At 41.6% G+C, this 17,375-nt stretch overlaps 2 protein-coding genes across 12 annotated transcripts in view; both read left to right on the forward strand.

The window, feature by feature from the left end:
• Positions 1 to 17,375, forward strand: part of LOC130178837 (disco-interacting protein 2 homolog C) — a 204,267-nt gene that overhangs the window by 97,145 nt on the left and 89,747 nt on the right. For 10 of the 11 annotated variants that reach the window (XM_056391367.1, XM_056391365.1, XM_056391368.1 and 7 more), the window contains exon 2: positions 10,042 to 10,113. The exons of the other annotated variant lie outside the window; for it this stretch is intronic. In XM_056391367.1, the coding sequence (XP_056247342.1) occupies positions 10,042 to 10,113 (72 nt within the window). The remainder of the gene's footprint in view (positions 1 to 10,041; positions 10,114 to 17,375) is intronic. 11 annotated transcript variants of the gene reach the window in all.
• On the forward strand, positions 13,615 to 15,297 carry LOC130178838 (tripartite motif-containing protein 16-like). Its single transcript, XM_056391377.1, has one exon. It carries the CDS (start codon positions 13,615 to 13,617, stop codon positions 15,280 to 15,282), a length of 1,668 nt encoding a protein of 555 aa, XP_056247352.1. The 3' UTR covers positions 15,283 to 15,297.

Raw genomic sequence — 17,375 nt, forward strand, 5'->3', positions numbered from 1 at the left:
ACTACTCTGAAACTCTGATCTTCTGCATGTGACTGGGCACAGATCTGGTGTTATGCTGTTCATGCACAGTATTTTAATCCTCACACAAAACTCCGAGGTTACTAACACGGGAATCTTTCCCATCATCATCATCATCATCATCTCTACCATCCATCTAAGTTACCTTCTTGCTAACGTAGCATAAACCGTGCAGATTAATGATTGGAAGTTGGTTGTGAAACCTGAAAAATAGGCAACATGATTGTAGCTGTTTTTTTAGCTGAATTACACGTAAAAGCTAAAAACCCACGACACGTTGTGTTCGCCCTGCACATTCAGAAACACATATCCTTTCATGGAAACAGTGACCGGCTGCTTGCTCAGTCAATGCTGATGCTAACCGTGCTTTTTTCACATGGCCAACAAATGGAGATCATTCAATATGACGACGTTCAGACTTCACATCCCGTGTTGTGCATCTGTCTCTGTGTTTGATGCTTCTGTTTTTTAATTGTAAGGTACTTTGTGATGCCTGCTCTACGAAGGTTTGGACGTATACTAGCAGTACAGTTGCTCCAGCTGCAGCATCAAAGTGATGTTTACATGCTAATGCATCAATAATCATAAAACAATGATATAATATACAGTAATACATATCATTTGATTCTAATATTTATGGTCTGAGTTCTTCTTATAACACTGGTATTAGTAATGATAGCAACAGTAGCGGCACTAGTTGGATCAATGGTAGTAACAGCAACAACTGAGGTAATATAAAAACAGTTGCGCTTGTAGGAATACTGCGAACTGGAGGTATAATACTGGTTCTAGCAGTATCAGTTGTAGTGACAGTAGTAGTAGTAGATTTGGTGTTGATTGGGTTGATCATTAATTACTGACTGACATGTTTCAGTCTGACGACCTGCATGAACTCAGTCTGCACTTAAATGAACCGACCGCGATAATGAAGCCACGTGTTGACCGACAGATTCATTCCCTCCGTCGCTCCACGCGGCTGAACGTGAACTGTGACAGGGACTTTCCACCCAGACCTTCTCACTGTGCATGTAATGGTTTGACTGGAACTACAGCCAGCACAGTTAGCTCTGTTTTTCCAGCAGTTGCACAGGATGACTGTAAATCATTTTCAACTTGAAATCCAGCTCAAATCATACATTTATAATTGGTATGTAGTGTATGGGGAAAAACGGTTACATGCTCTTTTCTCAAATTTTATGACAAACCTGAGGAGGGTGCGCTGCTTTCCAGACTTGTGTAAGTTGTTTATTGCTCCGAGGGGAGACGGTGTTAGCGTTAGCATTTGTGGTCGTAGTTTTTGTCTACAGTTGGAAATGTTTATTGGGAAAGGAAAAGAAGTGACACTGCTAAACATCAAGTGAGGGAGAAGAGGCCAGAAGCCTCTCACAGTGTTGTTGTTCAGGGAAGATGTCAGGGCTGTAAAACTGTCCTGCGGTCAGGAGTCAGAGAGGAGCAGCTGAGTTTCATCCTGAGTGAAGGTAAAACACTGGAGCTGTGTTTTCACCTGACGCCAGTGAAATCCAAAACCATGAAATGCAAAGTTCAGTGTGTAGTGACAAACATGCTTGATGTGCCTCCATGTGAGCTCCTTCCTCTGTGTGTATGTGTGTATGTGTGTGTGTGTGTGTGTGTGTGTGTTGTGTTTGTTTTTACCTGTGGAGGTTGGTTTCACTCCTGACTCAGCGTGTTGCTACTGTAAACACCTGCTGCCTCCGAATTCATACAGTACCTGCAGTCACTCGTGTGTGTGTGTGTGTGTGTGTGTGTGTGTGTGTGTGTGTGTGTGTGTGTGTGTGTTTTTGCCCTCATTCCCAGGGGAGTCTGTGGGCGTTTCCTCTTGGCTCAACTGTGTGCTAATTTGTGTTTTTACAGATGCAAGTGTGTGTGTGTGTGTGTTAGTGTGTCTCCATTATCTTATCTGAGTATATGTTAGAAATCATAGCCCACATACTTTTTTACTAATTACTGAATTTGATTAAGGAATCAGAGCTTAACTCTCCACAGTTGGTAGAAACCTTAGATTTAATTAAAAAAACCTTAGAGTATGTGTTGAACTTTTAACAGCTGCTTAAACACTTTTTTTAATGTAGTCAAATCTGACCAAACAGTCAAAAATAAAATGAGTTGCTATGTTTCAAATTTTCAGCAACTAAAGCTTAAAGTCCTGAAAATATAAATGATAGAACAGGATGTATTTATAACATGTGCTGTTATAATAATGGTCAATTTGAGACAGTCAGGAGTCTTAATTTCACACCATGAGTGTGAGGTGTGTTATCCAAAGTAGAACCACATTTCCCAAAAGCCCCATTTATTTCAGCTTTTACTGTGTTTTCTCTTCACTGATAAATCCAAGTGTAGAAACACTTTTCTCCTTGTCTGGGTTTTTAATGTGGTCATAGAAAATGTGCTTGAACACAGTCAGTGGCTCCACTGGCTCACATTTCAGCTCTTTAGGTGCTTTGTTTAAAGTATTCATGGCGCCGATGTCTGATCGCTTCAAGTGACTGAAAGAAGAAGTCAACACTCAATTGCCAAAAACTGAACTGCAGTTTCTCAAATGACCACTAGAGGCTGGCTCCAACAGTGAGTCAATTCCCATAGACTCCCATGTTTAAATGTCCACCTCTATAGCAGAAATAAGCATGTTTACATCCTGGTAACATTTTAGCAACCAGTTAGTCTAATTTACATTTTATTAAGGCTTAAAGAAGGCGCGCTGCTTTGACTGACAGGTGGGTGTATCCTTGCCACAAACTGGTATGCACCACAGTCTCTGCTCCACACACGCCCCGCCTCTTTGTCTGTTTATGAATTAGCCGTGAGTTAGGGGCGGAGTCAGGCACTGCCAAGATGGCAATAGCGGAGCAGCTCACTCTTGAGTTTCAAAACTGCTCTTCACAAATCTGTGTGTGACATTACAGAGGCACAGACATCACAGACTCTTTATATACAGTCTGTGATCCCTTTCCCTATGAGGGATTTGAACCAGTAAACTTGCAGATACTGTAAACTGCTAGCTTTAGAACAGAGAAATTTATAGTTTGGGGTTTCGATTATTTCATTCATTTTAATAATTTTGTGTTTGGTAGGTAGTTGAATATCTTTACAAACACTGGATTCATTTTTGTGCTGAGATTTGTGGTCTCCAGATGATAAATCACATTCACATCTCTGACTTTGAATGAATTGTCTTGACAGTCATTGGATGGATTACCATTACATTTGAACTTAACATTCATACCTCATAAAACTTTGGGGTCCCTCTGACTTTCCCTCTGGCACCATCATCAAGTCAAACTTTGATTTGTTCTATGATTAAATACCTGCAAAACTAAGCCTCATCTGACATGTTTGAGGCTCATTAGCAAACATCAGCATGCTAACATGCTCAACTAACACGGTGACCATGGTAACCTCAGACATACCAAATCTATGTATGTAAATATTAGCATTGTGAGCGTGTTAGCATGCTGATGTTAGCATTCAGCTCAGAGCACCTAGCTTCACAGAACTGCTAGCATGGCTGCTGTCTACTGTTGTCATTATTGTGCCTTTGTTTCATACTCATACTCCTGTTTCTCCTGCGTCATGTAAAGAGAGAGAGAAACAAAGAGAGAGAGAGAGGTATGTTATGGTATGCTTGCTCGGTATGTTTAGTTTCCACTGGCTCTGGGTCACATGGCCGAGACCTCTTTCTCTCTTCCGTTTTCTCCCTCTTTTTCCCAGTCTTTGTCTTTTTCTCTTTCTACTGCAGTCTCTGTCTCTGCTCAGCTCTTTCCCCTCACCAACACTCCTCTTTTATGCTCTCACTTCTTTCTCTTTCTTTCTCTCTAGTGTTGCAGTGTGGAAACAATAAAATCTACTGTTTCCTTTTTAGGTGCTGGATAGATGCAACACTCTTCTCTCTGTCTCCTTTATCTTTCTCTCTTTCAGCTCTTTTTTTTTTATCAATGTCACTCTTTCCTCTGCTCTCCTTCCTTTTTCTTTCTGCTTTTTCCTCTTTGTTTTTGTGTCTTTTCCCCCTTCTCTCTCTCTCTCTCTCTCTCTCTCTCTCTCTCTCTCTCTCTCTCTCTCTTTTTGTAATGGTTGTTTGCTATATCACTCTTGTCCCTTGGCAATCTCTCCCTCTTTCCCTCTCTCTCTCTCCCTTATACTGTATATGGTCATTGAGGCTCAGCCCTGCTGCTTCTGTCCATACACATTCACTCTCGGTGGGAAGGGGATTTAGCAGAGCAGACTCGTGCTCTGAGGCCACATTTGAACGCAGAGTCAGTTTGACCTGTGCGTTGTGTGGCCACCTATACAATAGCAGAAGCTCCTCTGGTTTCAGGCTGTCCACCAGATGTTGAACCTGCTGCAGGGAATTACTCCCATTCACAGACACAAGAGCTTTATGTTTACTGATGTTGGAGGATAAGGTCTGGCAGATGGAGATGAGGTCAGGACTCTGAATCTGGGGGAACTGCTTCTTTATGGAGCTGGATTTGTGCACAGAGACATTGTCAAATATCCGTTTATGCTTGGAAGTAAGAGGCCAGATGAAAGCCACAAAAAAACAGATGAAAGATAGAGGTATCCACTTACTTTTGGCCATATACTGCAATTGATTTCTCATAAAAACATTTGCTCCCAATAGGAAGTAATCATTCCTCAAAAACCTGAGCTTAGTGTTCGATTTTATCATGCTCTTGTTATTCAGATGGACATTTGAACCCTGTGTGTTATTACATAATTTGTCAGTCATTATATCATCAGTGACTCGTGGAGCGCCCGCAGCACGAGGATGGATTTATATGCCGACTCTCCGCAGTGCTTGACTTCAAGGTCGAGGTCAAGAGCGGGCAAACCTGACGTCACCGCGGGGAGTCAGGGAGGGCGCAGCCTGCAATATATATACATCAGACAGTCAATAATTCATAGGCAGCTTATAGTGAGGGTATACAGCTGTCATCAGGCTGCATATTTCATAACAACCGAAGGCACTGCACTCGGAGACGAAGGCAGGACTGTAGCTGGAGACGTACCTTACATGGTGCTCATCGTCTCTGAGCATTGTGAGCTGTTTGGTCCTCATTGTTTTTATTTTAATTTACTGCTGTTACTTTGTCTTGACTTTGTTTTATGACATTTATTTTGCTCTCACTTTGCTTGGATTTGGTTTAAAGGTGATACAGGCAAGTTTTGATTCCTAGATTTTTACTTTCCCCCACCGACCTGTGAGGGGCAAGTAAAAAAAATTGACTGCATTTACAATATATAATAATTTTTTACAAGAGATATTCACCCATTCACTCACACATTCTGTCACACACCGAGGACATATTGAAGCCGGTTATGGGTTCAGTATCTTGCCCAACACAGAAAAACCAAGAACTGCAGTTCCTCTAATGACCACTAGAGTCTGGCTCCAACAGTGAGTCAATCCCCATTGACTCCCATGTTAAAATGTCCAACTTTACAGCAGAAATAAACATGTTTACAGCCTGGTACAATGTGAAGTGAACGCATCGCCGTACATTCAGTCTGTTGCTCGTCCAAGCTGTTATGTTCAGTCCAGGGCAGGACTAGCCGACACAAACACTGTACATAAGTATAATGGCCTGTTATTTTGGACAGAGACATCTCTTTTTTTTTTTGTTACTGTGGCTTTTCGCTGCCTTTAATCTGCTTTAACGAGTCAGAGCCGAGCTGATGAGGAAGCTCTGACTCGCCAGTGCAGGGAGCTCCTGCTTGCAAAAGCTACAGATTGGATCAGTGAAAATGGTGATTCAGTGTAGTTCATGTAATTTGTGCATGTACTGAACACCTGGACTGGAGACGCATGTTGGCAGTTTAAGCTGGTGAGATAATCAAGCGTATCTTATTTTTTTTCAGACCTGATTCTCCGAAACGTCGACCTCTGTAGCTCATGTTTTATGGTGGTTTAGATTTCTTACCAAGAATAATTCAGATACACTTTCTTTCTCTCTGCGTCAAACTGACAAGCATTTTAACTTGGTGCTGGTGATTCAGGGAGTTTTAAGTCAAAGGTTTCTTCTGACGTTGATATGAAACGTGTGTTTGGAGGAACAGTGTCACACCAGCTCACCTCTAATGGCTTGTGGCAACGTCATCCAGAGCACAGTTCTTTCTACTGAAAGAGACAGACAGTCAGACGGAGGGGAAAGAGTTTGCAGCAGAGTCTGAGTCATCCTCCCTTCCTCTGTCGCTATTTAAAGATCCTCATCCCTCTATCCTCATCAACTGCCTCTTCATTCCTGCCCTTGGTCTAAGTAGGAAGGAGGATTTTTTTTTTTTTTCCCCCTCGTAAGAGGTTAAATTAATGGTACCTTATTCTCGTAGTACTTGTCCACACATTGTGCTCACCAAATCAATTTCTGAGATATGGAAACATGTTGATTTAGCTCAAAAGAAGTCAGACAGGTCAAGAAACAAGAGCAGTCAGTTGATCAGGTTGTAAATGAGCCTCCTGTTTCTACTTTTAACACCTGTCTGTACCATAGATAGTACACGCACAGTTTCCCTTATTGTAGAGCTGTCATCAGAAAAACCTTTTGGTGTTGAGCAAAACAAGTAATCTGAAGATGTAACCTCGAGCTCTGTGAATTTGTTACGCATTGATGATGTTCTGGAGACTAAATGATTAATCAGTTAATGGGAAATAAATGAATGCTAGATTAACTAAGAAGCCTCTGATTTTGAGCAGTATTTTGGGTGCCCTCACTTTCAGCTTTACCTCCAATTTCAGTGGTTTATGTTACTGATTCTTCTGGTCCCTCAAAATGGAGCAAATTCGGTTTGTGACTTCTTATAACAAGAGTTTTGAGCCAGCTGTCAGCCGTTTTCTTCCCGGATTGTTTAATTTAATGGATTTCTAGAGACCTGCAGAAACTTAAAAAAATTTCTCGTACCTCTCGTCTTCGGTTGAACCCTCAGATTTCTTTTGGGACCCCTTTATGTGGTTTGAGTCCCCGGTTGGGAACCGGTGGTTCAGATAATCCTGTTACACTTTTGGTTTGTTAACAACTTGTCTGATCACATGACTTGATTGTGTTTCTTCAACGGTTGGACTTTGTTGTGACGAGGTAAATGTTTTCCAGTATCACCATGATTAATTTGATGAATACATTGCGATCATAACCGATAGAAATGATGCTCAATCATCACATCAAGTCATCATGTAACAGATACAGATACAGATGTGTCAGGCTGGCCAACTTTAAAAAAAAAAAAAAAAATGCAGCTCTCATTTAACAGTATTTATCCTCCATATATTGGCTCCTGACCGGCTGATTGGCTGCCTGTCTCACTGAGTGACTGTTTGACTGGCAGGCTAACTGACTGCCTGTCTCAGTGGAGGAGATTGGATGGAGATTGCTAACACTGAACTGTTACAGTACCTAACTGAATCAGCTCTCTGACTGACACTTTCATTTCTCTCTGACTCTTCTTTCCGGATAATCCCAATTAAGTCAAGATGGTTGGTCACTGTGTGTGTGTGTGTATGTGTGTGTGTGTGTGTGTGTGTGTGTGTGTGTGTGTGTGTGTGTGTGTGTGTGTGTGTGTGTGTGTGTGTGTGTGTGTCTGTGTCTGTGTCTGTGTGTCTGTCTGTGTGTGTGTCTGTGTGTGTGTGTGTGTGTGTGTGTCTCACAGCAACAAGTCAGTATCTCCCTCTCTCTGTCCCATGTGTCTCCACTTCCCTAGAAGTCTCTTTTTTTGTCTTTTCAAACCGAAGCTTTTGCCAGTTTCTCTTTCTCTCTGCAGGGAACTTAGATCCCCTACCAGAGATGCTAATTATTGCCATGTGCCTCATCTTCACGCTACTGGAGACACAAACACACACACACACACACACACACACACACACACACACACACACACACACACACACACACATTGCTGACATTGTCACCGATGACGTCTGTGCCCACAGTTGGATTCTTGATCCGAGCCAGTTAGTCACATGTTTGTGTGTTTAAGAAGGATTTGTCAAGTCAGCCGCGCAAACAGCTTTTTCCGTGTTCGACAAATCCGCTGCAGATTTAGCGTCACTCTGGTCCGTTTCACGCAACTCCCACAGCTCGAGTCAGGCGATGCTCTTCACTCTGATTTTCTCTGAATTTATCTTTTACTTCATCCTCGACTCATAGAAATCCATGAATTCTTCATCAGTCGTCATCTTCACAAAAACTGACTGTGTGAGAACTCACATTTAGGCTGCATGATATTTACTGTTAAGATTTGGGCATTTAAGTGGTTTGCTTTTATTCTATTCATAGAACAATACACACCTAGGGCACCAGAGTGGTCCGATTATAGACGAATACACCAAACTGAAGCGCAGTTCCCCATAACAAGTGCAGCGTGGAACATGGACATTCAAATAAAATGAAATGAAATGCTGTGATTAAATTGTAACGTGAGCAAAAAGTTTATGCATGATAAGGAAGCATGGCTGTGTTTGACACAAGTGTAGGAGGTAGACAAAATAATTGTATAATAATAATAATAATAATTATTATTATTATTATTAAATAATTATCACATTTAAAAGGCATCAAAGAGCGAAGAAAGTCGATTTATTCATCATCGTCATTTTTAAAAAAAAAAGTTTTCCTCTTCCTGTTTCTTGTCCCCTCCCTCCCTCCCTCCCTCCTCCTCCTCCCTCCTTCCCTCCTCTCAGGCTGATTCCAAATGTCCAGACTTAACCAAGATACTGAGGCTCTCATATTTTTAACCACCAACACGAGACAGACATAAATCAATGAAACACACAAGTATGATGAGATGAGACTAGCATTGTAATATTGTAGGAATGAGTTGTTTCCTCACCTTCTTTGTCCTCCTTTGTTTCTTGCCTCCTCCTCCTCAGTAAGACGGGAAAACACACAAACAAACAGTTCCAGAGTATTTCCATCTAATACACTCATGTTTATTAAAGCTTGTTCCCCATTGACTGCCCCCCACCCCTATCTAACCCCCAACCCCCCCGCTCAATCCCTCCAATCTCATTACCAGTTTGACAGACAGGTATTGATTGTTAATCTTCACAGACAAACCCATCACCGCCACTCAACACATTACAAACTGCATTACCCACGTCCCCCCGCTGTCTGCCTGTCCTCTGCTTTCACACTCAACCCTTCATTACTTTTTAACATTTTTTTCTCTGTTCATTCGCTGTCAAGGAAAATGTCTCTGGTGCTTCTGTAGGCATTTAAAACTCCAATTCCCATGATGCCTCTCTCCTTTGCTTTCTGCTTCTAAAATTGCTGCATTATGTCACCCAGGAAGTATCTGTCAGGGACTTGTAGTCTTTGTTTTCTATCACGTGGAGTTTGAGATGGGTGGGGTTAAACACATTCAGATCCCGTCTCTCTCTCTGTCTCTCTCTCTCCTCTCAAAACTTTCTTTGGAAATGAACTCCACCCGTCTGGTGTTCCCCGGGGGTTAAAACGCAACGCCAACAATCATTTATAAAAGAGCTATTGGATTCAGATGTGCTTTGTGCTGCTTGGAAATCTGCTGATGACACTTCATGTATAGCCTTGATTTATCACTTCCCTCGGGGAGATCGGTCAGCAAGTTTTGAGGTGGTTCGTCACGCCGTGAATGGTGAATTAAGTGCACCTGCAAAACTTTTAGCTTCACACTTACGCACACACACTGCACCATCTGGTCTTGGTTGAGTGGAAAGAATGACGAGGCAGAATGTGATAAGTCAAACAGCTTTCTCCTTCTCACTGTGTTGTGTTGTCTTGGACTTTCAGCGGCATACGCACAATTTAGTTAAGCCGGGGTGATATCTCCATACAGTCCAGCCCGTATATCACGATATTATCAATATTATCGATATTATTGTTGTATTTTATGCTGTTTATTTTAGTGATACATAATTATATTATTGTATTTAATGTTACATATGTTGGTTAATAATATATAGTTATAAAAAATAGATAAATAAATATAAAATAAAATGTGGAAAGTTAATGTGGCTTTCTCTCTGTCTTTCTGTGGCAGGTGATATCACACAGAAGGGCTATGAGAAGAAGCGATCCAAGCTGATTGGAGCCTATTTCCCTCAAGCACCAGGTAAAACTGACTTTTCTGCGCTTTCATTAAATGCCAGCTCATGAAGCACTGAGCTGACGTGTGTAATCACAGCACCTTTTAGAAATATACAAAATTATAGCAAATAAATGAGAAGAAAGCTTTCTGGTTTTACCTACATATATGAAATATCACTTCTTGTGATAGATATGATCAAGATAAGATCAAGGCAAACAGATGATGTGAAAAGGTTGCAAATTGAAACAACAACATACAAAGAATAGATACAGTGAGAAAAGAATTATATGCACATTAAAGGTTTAAAAAATTAAAAGACTGTTTTTACTCTTAACTATTTTGGCATATTACACACTATTATTTCTGTCGTAACATTGACCAGGGCGACTGTTCTTGTTGTTCGACTGCTCACACTTAAAAAGTACTGGAAAGTAACTTATGTTTGGTGATGGTGATCGACATGGATGAGGTGCTGACCTTCTTACAACAAAGCAGCAACAAGTTTTCCACCGTGAATCTGTCGAAGTCTATTCTCTCAGTTTCAACTGTTTGTCCTCTTCTGAACGGGACTATTTTACACTCTGACTGTCCTTGAAGGAGTGAAAGAGTGGAATTAAGGTGGTTTTTTGTACATGAAATCCAACTCTTTCTTTTTTCCTCTTTGGAGAGCATTATTTCTTTTCTTCCCGTGGACACTTTGTCCAGGATATTTAACACACAGTGAAAAGACTTTTTGACTTTGCCAAAAGGCCAAAGCTATGAACAATTTGGAAATGAAACTGCTGGTTTTACACAGAGAGAAATATGAAGCAGGTACTGTTGTGGTCTTAGGAGGGCTGCAGGGTTTGAAACTGCAATGTTACAAGAAAACCCAGTTATTTAATCAGATGTTTTTCTCCTCCGTACTCACAATATGCCCTGTCAGGGTTTGGTTTTCTTCCTAAAGCATTCTGATCCTTGCACATTTAATAAATCCTCACCAGCTGAGTAGTTTTTGGTAATACAACACAGATGGATGTGATTCAGTCCAACCGCAAATGATCTAAAAGTCCATTTTACAGTAAGACTTGTTGAGGGGAGCGGGCAACACACCGCAACTGACTGACTGACTGCTGAGGATGGGACTGGAGCGTCACTGGAGAGCAGCAGACACACTGGCACTGCCAAAGCTGTTACTGGAACATACTGGTGTGTGTGTGTGTGTGTGTGTGTGTGTGTGTGTGTGTGTGTGTGTGTGTGTGTGCGTGCGTGCGTGCATGTGTGTGCGTCCCCTTAGGGTGGGGGAATGTCAGGAAGTGCATTATGGGAAGGAATGAGGGGTGTGGGATGAAGAAAATGTGTGGTATTCACATCTAAGCCCAGTGGGGGGTCGTCCCCAGTTCGCTATGGGGGACCGGATGACACACATACCCCGCAATGCGCACACACACACACACACACACACACACACACTGAGCTGTAACATCCTCACCCAACAGTTCTTATTCGTTTTTCAGTCCTGCAAATCAATTTTTTATTCCCATGCACCCGTAACACACATTTGTGCATATAAATGCACACAATACCCCCCTTTTTCTCATTTTCAGACCCCCTTACACTTACAACACAATACTCCCTTTCTCCCTGTCAAACACACACACGCACACCCACCGGCGACACATTCCCTTCCCTGTGATATGATTTAGCTCTAAGACCTGTTAATCTGCTCTGCTCAGTGCACAGTCAGGCTGATATAGTTTGATTAAATCATTTACAGTGTTCAGTGGAGTGGATTTCCCTCAGTTACTCAGATTTACACGGTTTCACATTAAAGATGAGGCTTAGTTTACTCAGAAAGAAATTTGATATCATGAGATCCAGCACGCTGTCCTCTCAACATCAGCCAAAAAGGAAGTGAAAATACTTTACATAAGTAAACTACATAACGTACAGTTTTTAGTCATAGACAAGAAGAACTTAGGTTTAGCGATGGTAAAGTCACCCATAGATTTTGTAGGAAGGTTTTAAAAACCTTTGGGTTTTGACTTTTTACTTTTCCAATAAAGTATGCAATAAAATGCACAAAGCATATAAAACAATTGCTAAAACTCACCACAGACACTTACATTAAGCAAAATTCTTACAGTAATAACTTGAGAAAGTAGAGTACATCAAGCCATCATCATCTAAGCCAATCATCGAGGGCTGAAACAACATCACCATCGTCATCCACCAATTTTTATTATTGGCATCTAGTAATTTGATTGCAGTAGAGATGAAATAATTTCTCCCCCTGTTAGACCTGGGCATTAGTGATGTAAAGTCAATCCACACATCATCACAGGCACTTCCCCCACCTTATCTTTGTAGGTCCTTACGGTTGGCTTGACCAGAGGGGGTATAATCCCTCCATCATGGTTTGGTTCTGCCCTAGAGTCTTTACTTGTTGGATGTGTCCACAATACCTCATCAGGGAGTTGTCCAGGGGTTTTCTTGATCCCCATTGATCCATTAAACTTGAAGGAGGAGCAACTCTATTCTGATCTGCCCATGGGTATCTGAGATACTGATGCTGTCTCCAAGGATGGGTCTAGACACCTCCTGAAGCAAACAAACTTTGTCACTCTAACATATGGATAATGCGCCATCTTCATCTTACCCTTACTTTGGCATGAGACAATCAAATCTGAAACAGAATTGTTGGAAAAGTGCAACCTCCCTGGAGTCCAACACCGAGACCATGGGTGACTAATTACCAAGAAATGTGGACATGAGCTTTTGTTCCATTTATACAAGGACCAGTAGACTTCATATTCTGACAGTTTACCCAACAGAACACACAGAGTGTTACCCCCTTTTCAGACAGCTGACATGCCTATGGTCTGTTCAACCCACGTTCAACCCATTTGAGAAAGCCATCATCCTGCTTCTCACTGTCAGCAGAGACTTCAGTTTGCAGTGTGGTTCCCAAATATCAGTGGCATTTAATTCATTTCCATTCCCTATAGCAATGACGCAAAGCAAAGTTCATCATTTCCCAATCCACAACCACTCAGGAGAAAAGTGTCTTAATGGAGTTCTCTGGCATAGTTTTCTCCATACAGGGTATGTTGGTTGGATTCACGTGTTCTTACAGTTAGTTAGCAGTAGTTGTACTGCTGAGAACATAGATACAACATTCCCTGTGGTTATGGCATTTGCCACTGACTTGCTGATACTTACTATGATATTACCTACACCGAACCACAAACTAATTGTGTCTAACCCATAACCTAACCTTTTTTCGGTACACACCTCCATTTAACCATCTGATTCAGTATGATTCATTTTCTATAATCACTCATACCATTGGTCTGACTATTACCATAATGCGGCAAACCTGTTTGATCAGACTTTACTCAAACCGAGTACAACCTTCCTCTTCAGAGCCACTCCTCATTCTGGAATGAAGCAAAGCCTGCAAAGCCCTCCCCCTCTAATGTGTTCAAATAAAGTCAAGCTCCCACAGTCATTTATCACTTTTTAATCAGACAAAAGTAAAGTAACATGGCACAAGGGATTCAACTTGATCGAGCAAATTTCTGCTGCTTAATCTGTCTGGATCTACTCAATGATCCAGTGACTGTTCCTTGTGGTCACAGCTACTGCATGACCTGCATCAAGGACCACTTTGATGAACAGAATCGTAGGGGGATGTTCAACTGTCCTCACTGTAGGCAGACCTTCATACCGAGGCCTGCCTTGGTAAAAAATCCAATGATAGCATGTGTAGTGGAGGAGCTGAAGAAGACTGGACTCCAAGCTGCTCCTGCTGATCACTGCTATGCTGGACCTGAAGATGTGGCCTGTGATTTCTGCACTGGGAGAAAACTGAAAGCTGTCAAATCCTGTTTGATGTGTCTGGTCTCTTACTGTGAGCAACACCTCCAACCTCATTTTCAATCACCTACATTTGAAAAACACAAGCTGGTGGAGCCCTCCAAGAAGCTCCAGGAGAACATCTGCTCTCGTCATGATGAGGTGATGAAGATGTTCTGCCGCACTGATCAGCAGTGTATCTGTTATCTCTGCTCTGTGGATGAACATAAAGGCCACGACACAGTCTCAGCTGCAGCAGAAAGGACTGAGAGGCAGAGAGAGCTCCAGCTGAGTCGACAACAAATCCAGCAGAGAATCCAGGACAGAGACAAAGATATGAAGGTGCTTCAACAGGAGGTGGAGGCCATCAATGGCTCTGCTGATGAAGCAGTGGGGGACAGTGAGAAGATCTTCACTGAGCTGATCCGTCTCATGGAGAAAAGAAGCTCTGATGTGAAGCAGCAGATCAGATCCCAGCAGGAAACTGAAGTGAGTCGAGTCAAAGAGCTTCAGGAGAAGCTGGAGCAGGAGATCACTGAGCTGAAGAGGAAAGACGCTGAGCTGAAGCAGCTCTCACACACAGAGGATCACACCCAGTTTCTACACAACTACCCCTCACTGTCACGACTCAGTGAATCTACAGACTCATCCAGCATCAATATCCGTCCTCTGAGATACTTTGAGGACGTGACAGCAGCTGTGTCACAGCTCAGAGATAAACTACAGGACATTCTGAGAGACACATGGACAAACATCTCACTGACAGTGACTGAAGTGGATGTTTCACTGTCACAACCAGAGCCCAGGACCAGAGCTGACTTCTTAAAACATGCATGTCAAATTACACTGGATCCAAACACAGCAAATACACATCTGTCAATATCGAAGGGAAAAAGAGAGGTAGCATACGTGAGAGAAGAACAGAAATATTTTCTTCATCCAGAAAGGTTTGCATATTCCTGGCAGGTCCTGAGTAGAGAGAGTCTAACTGGATGTTGCTACTGGGAGGTGGAGAGGAGTGGGAGAGGAGTTTTAGTAGCAGTCGCATACAAGAATATCAGCAGAGCAGGGGAATTCAGTGAATGTGTCTTTGGACAAAATGACAAGTCTTGGGCATTAGATTGTTTCAAAAATAGTTATGAATTCAGGCATAGCAACATAAAAATTCCGATCCAAGCCACGTTGTCCTCCAGAGTAGGAGTGTACCTGGATCACAGAGCAGGTGTTCTGTCCTTCTACAGCGTCTCTGAAACCATGACTCTCCTCCACAGAGTCCAGACCACATTCACTCAGCCTCTCTATGCTGGACTTTGGCTTTCAGAAGGAGCCTCAGCTGAGGTTTGTAAGCTCAAATAGACAGGAGTTACTGAAGATCCCTTTGGGTATGAAGCGTTTTTTGCTTTGGTCTCCTGTCAGTCAAAGAATAGGCAGTATTGTGAAAAATTTATGATGACAGAAACCTCCGTTACTATGTATGAAAACTAAACCATGTAAGAAAAAGTGCTTTGGAAATTTATGATATAGCTATTGATAGAGGTCTCACCACTCCTAATACTGGGGAGGTAAATAGTATGATATTTATGATATTTTATGAATTTTCTGTATTTCTTTGGTCTGTAAAACCTTATACCACGTGGTAACTAGTCACCACAACCCCTCAAAACAGTGAAGGGTAAGGGACATACTTCAGTTTGAAATAGATATAAATATATTATGTTTCACAAACAGATAACCTTAAACCTCTCTTTCTTTGTTACCTCCCCGCTGTTTCAGGGGTGACACTACATGAGTAACACTTTATTTTGTGGGTCTGCTCTGAATAATTTTCAAGGTGTTTCCTGAAAGAGAATGATGAAACTTGGTCCTCATTATAGGAAATTCCTTGAAATTACAAGCTTCATTTTATTCACTTGTTGCTGACCTGCTGTGCCCTGACTAAAATACTAGCTGGCACAAGCAGTAAATAGGAGTTAATTAATTGGCAATGGCGCTGTTCCACTCGAACTTCTGTTTTAGTACCAAATGAAAGACGCATTTCCAGGGAATAGTTTGAAACCCAGTTTGGACCCATACGTCATCCACACTTAGACTAACCTGAATAACTCACTGACTTTTGAGTCCAACTTTATGGAATTTTTGAGCATTGTCTTGTTAGTTGAATATCCGCATTTTCTGGTTTGATTGTCATTGGCAGCGCACATCAGAATCTGACACAGTGATTGAACATTTATCGAGTTGGCATAAACACTCATGACTTCACTGTTCTCTAACAGGAAAAGCAAATGAAATATGTGTAACATCTATGTCATTACAAGAATGTTGCTGCTCACATTTTTGCCTGTATCCTGTCAGTAATGACAAACAAACTTGTCTGGGGACTGTTTTAAATGTATAACAAACATAATCTGGTGTTGATAGAAACGACTGTTGGTAGATGTTGACCTTGGTTTTGTCCAATAGGGATGTTTTGTGAGTAGTCTTAACAAATATGCCTATTTGGCCTAGTTTTTCAACAAATCCTCCTTCATGGAGGTTATAAGGTTCAGTTTTTGTTAAAACTGTTTTAGAGAGGTGTTGATTCAGCTTTGTGAGGCTGCAGTTTGTGCTGCTATTGAACTGTATTGCATTAAACAGAGAGTTGCTTTGGCCATTTAGCCTAACCCTCATTCAATCAACGCACAAAGAGAGGATTTATTACTGTATTAGACTGCACTGAGTGTACCCAAGTGCACTGAGTGTACCCAAGAAACTGACAACTGAGTGTATATCGGAAGCAAATTGTGGCGCAGTTCATTTGTAATGAGAAGGGCAAAATGGACAAAAGCCAAGTTTATGTCATAAAACACTAAAAATATAAAACATCCATGTTTGGTGAAACAGGAGTGTTGGCATTTTCATCAATATTTGGGCAATGAAAAGGCGGTTTCACAAAGGTGAGGTGTTCATCTGTCCGACCCTGCAAATTTTATGGAGTGAGTAAAACATAATTATGACTACACTCTCACTTGGCAGCTACCTTTCCACATTAAATTTTCCATTATGTTTTTAGCCGACTCTCCACATTTCTGACAAACGAGGTTAAGTTTCAAACTAATACTGCCCTGATCTTTGGGTGACCACCAGAGAAACTCAACTGTTTATTTGCATATTATTTCAAATAATACTTTATTCAGCCAAAGTTCTTGTATGTACACTTGAAATGAAAAATATGATTCACATTATTCAAAGTAAGATATTGGTAAAAGAATTGTTTTGGTTCCACAGTTCAGATGTTCCATTGGCACACCTGTCTAATGAAGGAGTTAGTCGTCAGTCCAAGTGCTGTAATATTCACAACTCTTGTTTGTTTGTAGTAAGAGGGGCTAGGACTACATCCTGGTTTGAAGCGAATCCCACTGGTGTAACCCAAATGAGATCAACCACTCTCTTAACACATTCTTCGGCATTTA

Source organism: Seriola aureovittata, chromosome 12 (assembly GCF_021018895.1).
Source record: "Seriola aureovittata isolate HTS-2021-v1 ecotype China chromosome 12, ASM2101889v1, whole genome shotgun sequence".
Classification (NCBI taxonomy): domain Eukaryota; kingdom Metazoa; phylum Chordata; class Actinopteri; order Carangiformes; family Carangidae; genus Seriola; species Seriola aureovittata.